At 38.7% G+C, this 13,027-nt stretch overlaps 1 protein-coding gene across 1 annotated transcript in view; it reads left to right on the top strand.

Annotated features, from left to right (window-relative positions):
* DNAJC5B (DnaJ heat shock protein family (Hsp40) member C5 beta) overlaps positions 1–2,129 on the top strand; it is a 77,181-nt gene extending 75,052 nt beyond the window's left edge. Inside the window, exon 6 of the mRNA XM_019032007.3 lies at positions 1,934–2,129. Coding sequence (XP_018887552.1) covers positions 1,934–2,028 — 95 coding nt within the window. The 3' untranslated portion in view covers positions 2,029–2,129. The remainder of the gene's footprint in view (positions 1–1,933) is intronic.
* The last annotated feature ends 10,898 nt before the right edge of the window (positions 2,130–13,027 follow it).

Raw genomic sequence — 13,027 nt, 5'->3', positions numbered from 1 at the left:
TTTAGTAGAGACGGGGTTTCACCACATTGGCCAGGCTGGTTTTGAACTCCTGACCTCAGGTGATCTGCTTGCCTCGGCCTCCCAAAGTGCTGGGATTACAGGCGTCAGCCACTGCACCCAGCCCAAAATCTTTGTCTTTTGTTCTGCAATGTGACTAAGATGTTTTAAATATGGTTTTTTTGTTTTTCTTTCAGACAGAGTCTCACTCTGTCACCAGGCTGGAGTGCAGTGGCGCGATCTTAGCTCACTGCAACCTCTGCCTCCTGGGTTCAAGCAATTCTCCTTGCCTCAGCCTCCCGAATACTGGGACCACAGGTGTGTGCCACCACGCCCAGCTAATTTTTGGATTTTTAGTAGAGAAAGAGTTTCACCATGTTGGCCAGGATGGTCTTGATCTCCTGACCTCATGATCCACCTGCTTCGGCCTCCAAAAGTGCTGGGATTACAGGAGTAAGCCACTGCACTCTTTAATTTATCCTGGCTTGCTCTTGGATCTATGGATTGGTGTATTTCATCAATCCTAGAATAGGCTCAGCCATCAAATCTTCAAATATTGTCTCTCTCTTTTTTTTTTCTTTCTGAAAGTTATGTTAGATATGTTAGACCTTATAATTCTATCCATCATGTCCTTTAACCTCTTTTATATTTTCTCTTTGTCTCTCTTAAATTTTGGATAATCTCTTCCAATCTGTTTTCTACTTCACTAATTCTTTCCTTAGCTGTTAAGCCAATTCATGAAGGTTTTTTCCATGTTTTAATCTCCAGAAATTCTGTTTAAAATTTTTGAGATCTATTATTTTACTTAATTTATTTAATTACTTCTAAAACATAATTCTTTTGTATTCTGTGTCTGATAAAAGCAGTTCTTGAAGTCTTTATGGGTCTGATTTGGCATTCTGCTGTTTATATTGGATCTTAGCATGCATTGTTTCCATATGTAATCTCTCTCTCTGTCTCTCTGTCTGTCTCTCTCTCTTTGTCTCTCTCTCTCTCTCTAATTCTCTGTCTCTCTCTCTCTCTGTCACACACACACACACACACACACACACACACTTCTATTTCTCTACCTCTAATAGTTTTTACTATGAGCTCATGTTTCTTGTAATTTTATAATGATATTTTGAGGCCTAGGTTGAAGGTGAGGTCATTCACTTTTGCTAAGTGCCTGAGAGCACATCTTGCACTGGACCTCTTTAAACTAAATTATCATCTTGAGGTTTCTTAGAACACAGAGGTATTGAAAACTTGGTCTGCAAACTTGTGTATTCATTGGCTTGCCATTGAACATTTTTGGGGCAGCTTTCTCAACTCAGCACCCAAATTAAAGGCTAACAAATCTCTCTGTAGATTTAGGAGTAGATTTAGTGATTTTAGAGAAAGCATAACCATTTTGGGCACTAGCTTTATGTGACGAGATTTCTATTAGACTCTCCCTCTAAGCAAACTCTCAGTTTTGACTCTTGTCCCAACAAGGGCCAGTCATCCAATTGTACACTACATAATGCCAGGGTGCATTAAACTTTCTTTCATATAAACTATACCTTTCCTGTAGATATACGTTGTAGTCTGTATGAAAGGTGCCCTTTGATAATGTTCAATTTCCAATCTGCACAACTGTATATGATGGTTCTGTCTGTATCCCCACAAGATGGCGAAAACTAAAGTTCAAGTTCACCAGGTTCAGCAAGTGCCCTCCAGGTGAAAGCTGGGTTTGGTGCTTTGGTTTTATAATTCCATAACTGACAAAACTTGAATAAAGAGTAAAGACAGTGCCTCCTCCCTTTCGAAGTCCTTAAAATGGTAGGTATATTGATATCTTATGAATTGAGTTGATTTGCCAGTCATGAATTCAACAAAAATACCTATCACTTGCTTCATTAAAAGAACTGTAACATGATGAGAGTGTTTATTGCTTTGCTTTGTTTATTTTTAGATGTGGACTTTCCAGTTTTTCTCCAGCCTACAAATGCAAATGAGAAAACACAGCTAATCAAAGAAGGATCTCGAAGTTATTGCACAGACTCTTGATATTGAGCCCTCAGAGAGTCCACGGTCCCTCCTCTCAGTTCAGTCTTGTCTCCAGATGGTCGTAGGGGAGTGTGTGGGGCATAAAGTGCTGTGAACTTTTCCATCTTGGTGTTTTATTTTTGGGTTAGGAAAACATGATTGCTATATAATTTTCTCAGTAAGCAGACTTTCTCTCTGAGTAGAATTTCTTATGAAACACATTCAATTTGGGTGAATAAAGGCCTGAAGAGTTATTTTACCCTCCTTGCCTGATGTAGGACAGTGGAATTGTACAGCCTTTATGAACCTGCCCTTTATGTGAGGCAGATCTGATTCCTAACTGACCAAAGTAATATTCCAGAACAAAAGCCACTTTTCTTCCATTTAACACAATATTCATATCTACCACGAACATGATCATCAAAATATATGAGAACTTATAAAGAGTTTTTGTGTGTGGAGCCTCTTCCATGTCAATATTCAATAAAATTATAGAAATGTTTCAAGAGCCAGAAAGGGATGATTTTTTTTAAATCACATTTTAAGGTATATTTTTGGAACATTAAAAATTGGCATTTACTGAAAACTGGTAAGTAAAACCAGGAAGAAACAGGTTTTGTGTGTACTTTTAGATTGGCTTAAAAACAAAACAAAACAAAACTTCAACCTGGTTAAATGTTGTAAGCGAACCAGAAAATCATTCTGAGCCTGAACCCTCCCCATCAGCATGTTGATCATTTTCTAGTAAAATAATTTTTGTATAACTGGCTCAGATTAGCCAGACTAAGGGAAAAAAAAAAAAACAGATGAAGGGGTAGAACTCTATACTCTAGAGCCTAAATTTACACCAAAACACATATCACCTCATTTTTGTTAAAATTAGTTGCCTTGACCAGAAATTGCTCAGCTCTGTGCATGTTACACAATTTAAGCCCAGAGGTCATCTCTGCATTTGCTTGTTTGATTCTTATATTTATTATGTGGTAGAAACCATGTGCTATTTCTAAAATACTATGGCAGAAAAAGTGTTTGTTTTTCTAGGTCTTTCTTACTTTATATAATATTGCATTTTCAAGATCTTGTTATGTTTTTATATAATATTGTATAAAATGCCTTTATCTTTTTTCTTGTTTCTTATTCCCACCCAAAAAATGATAGTTAATTGCTGCTAAATATATATTGTAAGTGAGAATTAGTGTTATAGCTCTGACAGTTCTGAGGTCATTAAAATTCCGCTCTAACTCTTTAGTTACTGAAATTCTTTTTCTATGCAATCAAGTAGACAGAGCCTTGGTTTGAAAGTTAAGAAACCTGGTTCTAATCTAAGCTTTCATTAACTAGCCTTGTGACCAAGTGAGATGAAAATAACATGGCTAATCTCTCTATGGCTCTGTTTTCATATCTGCCCTGACCACCTTCCAAGTTGCTGGATGACCAGATAAAACGGCTGAAGTGAAAGAAATCTGAAAAGTCAAATGTTCAACAAATGTAAGGAGGTTTTAAATGAATTTGTATATGTTGACGCACACAGACAAATGTACCGTGACTCTTGATGCATATAAACTCTCTCACCCAACAAGACCCATGGAGACACCCAGTATTAACAGCTCCAGTAACCAGCAAGTGCTTGGAACGCTGTATTCAACAAACAAATGCTACTTTCCATTTGGAGGAAACAATAGGATAAATAGCGCAATCTGTGGATAATTTGAGCCATTCCATTTCCTTCCTGTGGCCTTTTTAAGCAAAAGGTCAGGTCTATTTTGAAAAGCAACTTACAAATTACAAAGCTCACCTTCTCTTTCTTGCCCAGACCTCATTTTCCTTTCTCACATGGAATTTTTTGCTTCCACTCCTAGTTCCCCAGGAAGCTGGTCCAAGAGTGGTTAAGATGAGAACAGGACATGGATCAGAATCAGAATCAGATGGTAGAATCAAATTGCTAGAGGGGTTCTGGCCAATGTTCCTCACAAAGGGCTAGTTTCTGGTTACAATGATGTGTGACAAATGCAAACACTTGAATACCTATGAATGAGGGAATGAATTCTGCAGAATGCTCCTTCAGCTACAGAGATACAACAATCCACTCTTCACCAGAGGAGGAGCTGCTGAAGTATATTGTGGGGGTCTACAGAAGTGCTATCCTAGAAGCACTGGCAGTCATTCTGAACCCACAAGAAGTCTTCCCTTCGCAGGGAAGCTTCAAGGCAAGAAGAGAAATGCTGAGCGTGAGCCTCATCAGTGGTCACACAGAGTCCACTGAACAGCCCGTGTCAACAGCTTACCACCTATCCTGGGCACTGTGCTACTGGAATGGGAGACTTCTTAAAAAGTTCCATAAGTCATCCATTTATTTTTTTTGCTGTTTTACAGTAGAACATAATAAAAAAATACATGTGCATTTTTCTTTACCAAAACACACACATATATATATGTATCTCAATTCTTTTAGAATAAGTGACATTCTATATCTAGAATGAAAAAACTGTCTATACATTAACTTATTATTATTATTTTTTTGAGACAGAGTCTCACTGCAATCTCTGCCTCCTGGGTTCAAGCAATTCTTGTGCCTCAGTCTCCCGAGTAGCTGGGACTACAGTCACGTGCCACCACACCCAGCTAATTTTTGTATTTTTAGTAGAGACAGGGTTTCACCGTGTTGGCCAGGCTGATCTCGAACTCCTGACCTCAGGTGATCTGCCCGCCTAGGCCTCCCAAAGTGCTGGGATTACAGGTGTGAACAACCGTGCCCGGCTACATTGATTAACTTATTAGCATAATAGTTTTATATAAAATGCCTTCATTTCAAAAAAATTTTTATTGTATTTGGCATGGAAATTATTTAAATCAATGTGTAACATACTAGAAAATCAGCTACCAAAACTTGAAAGATACATGTTATTCTGAGTCAAAGGGTAAAGTTTTAACAAAATAAAATGAGTCACCTTCCTACTCATATTCTGCATTTCTTAGCTCTCTCTTTTACCTCTTCCCTTCGCATCCCATCCCCCAAAATAGAGGATTTGAAAGTGTTGATCTTAGGCTCACAGGTGCATTTACTTGTATTTGAGAAAGATGATTTATTCTTTCACAAATTAAAAATAAAATTTCTAAGAGAATAATAACCAAGAGTCACAGTGCTTAGTACCTGACACTGCCCTAAAAGCTTTATATTGACTCATTTAATACAACAACCTGTGAGAGAAGTACTGTCACCATCATCATCTGTCATTTTTTAGACTATGTAACTGGAACACAGAAAAGATAAGTAACTTGGCTAAGATCACCTAGCTATGGAGTAGAGCAGGCTGGTCTTGAGGCCACGATATTAACAGCTGCACTATATAGCCTCTCCAGGATGACCTTGTGTTTCCAACTACATTTGTTCTTGAACATGAATCCTAGTCTCCTCCCCACTCCCCATCCAACTCTTTCCCAGAGTTCTCTGACTTTCAAGAGAATATACTCACTGTGTCACTCCCTTTATTAACTACCTTTCTCTTCAACTGCCCTTTGCAGCTCAAGGAGATTCCTCTAAGAAATCTTCCTTGTTAATTCCCTGTGACTTCCTCAAGAGCAAATCTGAAGGCTTCGTATATCTCTTACTTCCCTCCCACTCCTTCCCCTTCCCCTTTTTCTTCCTCTCCCCGCTCCCCGCCACCCCAGCACTTCCTTATTTGGGAGATCTCTGTGGTCTTAGCAGCTATGTCTTTACCACCTTCTCTTCTCTGACTAACCCATAACTGCAACCCTAATCAAGTGAAAAGTTGGATTTTTAAAAAATTTTCAAAGTGATTCTAGAGTAGCTGGTTCTAATAGTTGTGATTTTAAAAATTCTGATACATAACTTCCTGCCATAATTTTCCAGGATGTTTAGATAGTGCCGAGAAAACTTTTAAAGATAAAATAGCAAACATATATTGTGCTTACTATGTGCCAAACACGATTCTAGCTGCTTAATATAAGTTAACTCATGTAATTCACACAGCAACCCTATGAGGTAGGCACAATTACTATTTCCCATTTCACAGATGGGAAAATTGGGCAGCAGAGAGTCATTAATTAACTCAGGCTGTTAATAATGGGAGAGCCAGCATTTGAACTCAGCTAGTCTGGTTGTAGCATCTGTCTGCTTAATTACTATGCCACCTTGGTGCCCTAAGACATATCTGAATTCTGTAAATTTGGATTTACAACTGCTTATTTAATGTCAAAATAGTGTATACATTGAGTATATTCTAATTTGTCCCTCTCACCAAAAGTGAATACCATAAGCTTATAAATCCAAGTTAATACAATTTGCTCTATTATTCTGAGTCCATAAGATTGGGGTGGGAACATTTGTTACTATATATAAAAATAAGGCATCTTAATATCACTCATACAATTAGAAGTAAAATATTTTCATGTTATCCATTCATAATAAAAGTGAAATTCTACCCAATTTCTCCATTGTACAAAATATGATACAAATTATGAAGTAAAAACATACCATTGAATCTGCCAGACTACTAACTTAGCAATGCTTTATTATTTTTCATAGTATTATACAAAGGAAATACAATTTGCAAATTTTTAAAAAGAACTTTGTTGCCATTTAAAATAAAGAACGTGTGTATGTTCATGTGTATGAATACATTTGTGTGTGTATATGTGTATGAATATATGTGTGTGGTGTGTGCATGTGTGTATATATACATAGATGTCTATATACCATAAGCAATTTATTTTGCTTCCGGTCATCTGTGTCATTTTGCCATTATGGGAAGCACAACACCTGCCACACTCCTGCTCTACTGTGCTTTATTTTTCTCTTTGGCATTCATTACTGTACAGCCTACTGTATATATTTATTGTCTTCTTATTGTCTATTTACCCTTCCAGAATGTGTACTCCACCAAGATAGACATTTCTGTCTGCTTTGCTTACTGCTGTATCCTTATCCTCAGCTCTAGAACAATGCCTAGCACATAGTACAGACTAAATAAATATTTGGTAAAAGAATAAATGTGAGTCTCTGAAGAAAACCTCCTGGCCACACCCTCCCACCACCACCAATCATACCTTTGGGAAAGATGCTGTATGAGCAAGATGATGCTCCCACTTCCCCGAGCATGGAAAACTGCAAGTGAGCTTTCAGGACTTATAGAGCCCTGGGAATGAGATGGGTTGGCCTTGCCATCTCCCAGTAGTACAAATGTTAACCCCCTTCAAAGGGGAGGTAGGCTGGGGCTTGGTCTCATTAAATATCTTTTGATGTAGTTATTTGGCATATAATTCAGGATTGCATTTGGATGAATAATGCAGTCAATCTTCATTCCATATTTGTGGAGTTACCTACTAGAAGAGGACAAACTTTCTTTATACAAACTGTAGGGGAGGAAATACTTCCTTCTGTACTGTAGGAGAGGAAATACTTCCTTCTGTCGTCTTAGGTTCTGTGGCTGGGCCTAAGAATTAAACGATAATAGCATAAAACATATTAACAGGAGAAAAGCATACGCATCTTATTTAATATTTATATGTCCATGGAAGTCTTTATAAGAAAAATGAAGACCCAAAGAAGACATTAGGTCCAAAAGCTTAAGTACCTTTTTAAACAAAGAATGATAAATATTAGGGATGTGGCAAGATAAAGGGGCTTGGTCTGGGTATAGTAGACTGTGGGGTTGTGAGTGGCCAGGGGCATTATTCAATATCAAAGAACTTTTTAAAAGATAGTACCTTACTGGCAAGGTACTTCCTGACTTCAAGGATAAAGCATGGATGGAAGCAATCCAGAAAAAGGGTTCTCATTGTCCAGGCCTTCTTGTTGTGCAACCAAAAGACTGGCTGCTGGTGTTTTATCTTTTTCCTTCAAGGCTTGGCTGTTAGCAGCTTCACAGATAAGGGCAGTCTGACTCATAAACCCAATGGCATTTGCACAAAACAGTAGAGGTAGCCTATCCCTTCCTGCCTTAAATCTTGGGGCTCACTTCTCATCCCTACTAATACATGTCCTTTGTGACATTTTTTTTTTTCCAGAATAGGGCATTGTCATCTGCATTAAATACCATTCAGGCAGATCTCTTTTCTCCTCAATGATTTTCTTAATGACATCCGGAAATTCACCTGCTGCCTCTTGGTCAGGAAGCTGCTCTTATTATCTTGACATTTTTAAAGCCAAAACTGCTTTCTAAAATTATCAAACCTTCCTTTGCTGGCATTAAATTCTCCAGCTTTAGACCCTTCCCCTTCCTTTTGCCTTAAGTTGTCATATAATGACTTTGTTTTTTCTGGAATTATATTAGAGTCTACAGGTATGTCTTTCTTAGAGCAATTCTGTACCCATGTAAAAGCTGCATTTTCAATACAAGATAAAGAGGTTTTTGGCAAAACGTGCAAGGGTTTCATGCCTGCTAGCCTAGCTGTAGTGACGGCTTCACAAAGGTCCTTACACTGGATTCATTTATCTTGAAATGCCTGGCAACCACAGCTGTAGACCTCAATCTATGGTCCATATTAAGCAATTCAACTTTTCCTTTTTGGATCAAGACTTTTCTCTGCTTCTTGGGAGCATATCCAGCATCATGAATGGCACTTCGTATGGGTCCTGTGGTGTTATTCAAGGTTTATGGTATTTCACTACATACAATTAAAAAATCCTCGAGACCCACAAGAGATCACTTTTTACTGCCACAGGCAATTTGCTGGAGAGACAAACTGCTCATAGTGAGATTATTAAGGTCACGTACATGGCATTTTAAGCAGATATTCGAAATACTTGAGGTCACCACAGTAGCAATGGGAGGTGGCTATGAAATTATCACAGTAGTACAGTATGTACTATGGTTAATTTTATGCAGCTGTGATTTAATATTGCATCTTTATGTTTATTCACATTTCTTTTAACTGTGCATGGCGCCATGTACAATTTGGGTTTGTATAAGTTTTGAGAAATTTTAACTTCTTAAAATTTTATGGTAATACACGACAAAATAGACTACTATCTACATATATTTCATGCATTCATGATATACCTTTGTCTTAATTTTTTAATATTTCTAGGCTATTTGGCTCATGTCAAGTTTTTTCAAATTGTTGCAGATCTCCAAAAAAATTTCCAATCTATTCATTGAAAATAATCTATATATGAATGGACCTACCCAGTTTAAATTCTTATTTTTCAAGGATCAACTGTATTAAATAAGGTGTCCTTCAACAGAAACACACATAAAACAAGATTATCTATTGATTAGTTGATAAAAACATTATGGCCAGAGCCTCCCTTTATTTCCCCAGGGAGCAATGTTTTCAGCATTCACTAAATCAGAGTTCAGAATGACTTTATACAACGTAATTACATGAATAATGAGAATCAATTGTACCTTCCCTCGAATTCCCCAGAATAGTTCCCTTTCTGACCTAGAAACAACATCTCTGTGGTTTCTCACAAATATCCTTCTTGGAGATGGTGCATATTTAGAGAAAACCATGGATAAGTCAGTAAGCCTGAATACAGTCCTGCTCCCCTAATCTGGATGGTCATCCTAAAGACATTGTTTAATCTTTCTGGGTAGAGCTTCCTGATCTGTAGAATGGTTTCCTTGACTGAAAGGAAAAACTTGAAAGCTCTTTAGTGCACATATGTCTAAGGAATAATTTTTCAAATAAACAATGGCTTTTTTTTCACATTTCACGGAGTCTTGACACACCTCCTTGGAGCACTGCTATTAACAAATTTAAGGGATTTCACCTTTGGATTTAGAGGTGAGAAGAGAATACCCTTTAATAGATGAAACACTTTTCTACTCCCAGAATGTCCATTTTCTGACCGTACTGGCATCAGAACCTGCCTTTCAACCTCCTCCCTCCCAGAGTAGCAGCCGCCAGCCCAATATCCCTAACCCAAGTGTCCATCTGAGGACAGAGAGACCAAGCAGTGCTACAGAAAGCCCTGGCTGTGATTCAGGAGGCCTAAGATCTCATATGCCACTTCTCCCCTCTGTTACCTTGGATAAGTCATTTCACATCTTTGGGCCTCAGTTTCTTCATTCTTAAGCAATTTTTATTACAGAATATCTATAATTAGATGACAATTATGGGACACTCTGACCCATACGTGTTATGTAAAATAACTTACATATGGTTAAACAAAAATGTAATGATGTCAAAAAATGCAGAAACAAAAGCAAATTTCTTCACCATCCCCATATAGTTTGTTAGGGCTATCATAACAAAATATCACAGACTGGGTGGCTTTTAAAAAGATAAATTTATTTTCTCACACTTCTAGAGGCTAGAAGTCTAAGCTCAAGGTATTGGCAGGTTTGGTTTCTTCTGAGACCTCTCTCCGTGGCTTGTAGATGGCCATCTTCTCCCTGCGTCTTCCTGTAGCCTTCTCTCTATGCATGCATGTGCCTGCTGTCTCTGTATTCTGTTCTCCTTGTAAGGACACCAGTTGTATTGGATCAGGGTGCACCCTAATGACCTCATTTTTGCTTAATTACCTCTTTAAAGGCCTTATCTCCAAATACAGTCACATTCTGAAGTACTAGGGGTTAGGTCTTCAACAAATAAATTGGGGTGGGGAGGGAAGGCAGAACACAATTCAGCCCAACAACAAGCATGCCATCAATTTCTCAAAATTGTGCCATATTTCAGTTTGCTTTATATTTGAACCACGTATTTTTTATAAAGTTTTTTTGTTTTTTTGTTTGTTTTTTTTAGAAATCCCTGAGTATCTTCATTCTGTCTTTTTGAGAAAAGTGACATGTGCCTTTATCATATCTCTAAGGTCTCCCAGATCCTTAATCACACTACTATTGTAAAAGAATCCGCTTCTTTTTGAAAAATAAACTCCCCAGAGCCCTCTAACTTTTTTTTTCCTCCCCTTAATTTGTCCTGATTGCTTTCTTTGCCAGCTGCATCACTGTCAACCTGAGATTTTCTTTTCATTGAGTCCCTGGGTTGGTTTCCTTTTTTCTTAAATCCTGTGTACTCCTCCTTCTTGGATTCTTACTTTGCTTTGCTGAAGTACATCCATGGCATACACAGAGACATGCTGCTAGACTGCCTTTCAAGAAAGAACTCACTGCCCAGCTGCAAGGAGGATGGTTAACTAGTAGCCATCAGGTGTTAACTCCTCTAGCCAAGGTTCTAAGCCTCTGGCCAATGACTGAGCAAGGTAGTGATGCTAGGGCCCCACCATTTCTGCCCAACTTGAGACTCCTCCAAAAGGAAATCTTTGCTCTGGAGCCACCAAGAGGGTTGGCAGAAACTTTGTCGGGTCTGCATCACTGTCTAATGACTACCCCTACCCAATCCTGTGTCCTCCCCTTTTCCATTCACAGATGTTACTCCCCTGTAAAATGTTGTGCTCTAATTCTGCATGAGCTTCAGCTTACTGGAGAACCCATCCAGTACAACATCCTCAAATAATGTTTACTTACTTTTTATTTGTTTCAGAAAGGAATCATAGATTTAAACTTTATGAGACCTTGCAACTATGAACTATTAGTCCTCGTATGTGATTGCTACTTTGATTGGTATACAATTCTAGGCTTAAAATTATTTCTTTGTAGAGCTTTGAAGGCCATGCTCAACTGTCTTCTAGCATCCAGTAATGATGATGAGAAGTCTGATCATAATCCAATTCTTATTCCTTTGTAGCTAGCCTAGTTCTTGTTTAGATTTTGCTTTGTTTTCCTCCATCTCTGAAAGTTACAGGGTTTCATCTTTATCCTCAATGCTTTTGAATGTCACTAGGCTGTGTCCAGGCATGGTTATTTTTCATTCATCCTAACTTGCATGATCCTTTCCATCTGATGACCAATGTCTTTCTTTTATTCTTACCCCTGCATTGTCTCTGTTTTCTCTTTCTGGAGCTCATATTAGATACTCTTTATGTCTTCAGGATCTATCTTTTCTCTTTTTTTTCTTTTCTGTCTTTTTTTTGGGGTGTGTGTGTGTGTGTGTGTGTGTGTGTGTGTATAACCAGATCTCACTCTGTCCCAGGAGCTGGAGTGCAATGGTGCAATCAATCAGCCCACAGCAGCTTTGAACTCCTGGGCTCAAGAGATCCTTCTGCCTCAGCCTCCCAAGTAGCTGGGACTACAGGTAAACACCACCAAGTCCAGCTAATTTTCGTATCTTTTGTAGAGATGGGGGTCTTGCTTTGTTGCCCAGGCTGGTCCCAAACTCTTAGCTTCAAGCAATCCTCCCGCCCTGGCCTCCCAACGTACTGGAATTACAGAGGTGAGCCACCGTACCCAGTGTCATGTTTTTATTTTTTCCCTTCCATGGTCTGATGTCCTGGGATATATTTTCCATTCTGTCTTCTATATCTTCATAGCTGATCTTTAGCCATGACCAGTATGTTACTTTTCACCTTAGCAATCATACTTTTATATTCAGGAACTCTCTTCTTCCCTAGTTGCTCCTGTTAATATCACTGTATTTTGGTTTTCATTGCTGTAACTCTCTCTTGGATGTCCTTGAGGATATCCCTAACTACTTTTTTGTTAAATAGTTCTGTTCTATTCCTTGCATTATCTGTTTTCTCCTCGGTCATTTATTTAACTTGTTCATCTTGGACTTTCTTTTTGAAGTTGTTGTTATTTCCTCCCAAATGTCTGGTAAACATAACATGTCCTTCATGATACATTGCTATCTGTAAAAATGGCTGTGTCCTGGGGACAATCAGGCTTTGCATTTATGGTGCATGCGTGGAGAACAGCCATGCTGGCCCAAGATCCCCCAACCTGCCAACTCAAGGAAGAACTCGCTCTGAGGGTTGGGTAGGGTGGCCTTCCTGTTCCTTCCATCTCTATTAGGCTCTACTCTGCCCTACTCCCTAGCCCTATACCACTCCACAGACTCTAGTCTGGCAAATCTACTCTACTTAAGCCATTCTCCAGTGGGATCTCCCTGGCAAAAAATTCAGCAACGGCTGCACAACATTGTGGGCGGCTGACCTCTGTGCTGCTGCCTCTGTGCGTGGAGTCTCTTGTGAGCTCCATGGGGAGAATGGTTTTGT

Source organism: Gorilla gorilla, chromosome 7 (genome assembly GCF_029281585.2).
Source record: "Gorilla gorilla gorilla isolate KB3781 chromosome 7, NHGRI_mGorGor1-v2.1_pri, whole genome shotgun sequence".
In the NCBI taxonomy this organism is placed as follows: domain Eukaryota; kingdom Metazoa; phylum Chordata; class Mammalia; order Primates; family Hominidae; genus Gorilla; species Gorilla gorilla.
The sequence above is the reverse complement of the archived record's forward strand: the minus strand, read 5'-3'. Positions and strand labels throughout refer to the sequence as shown.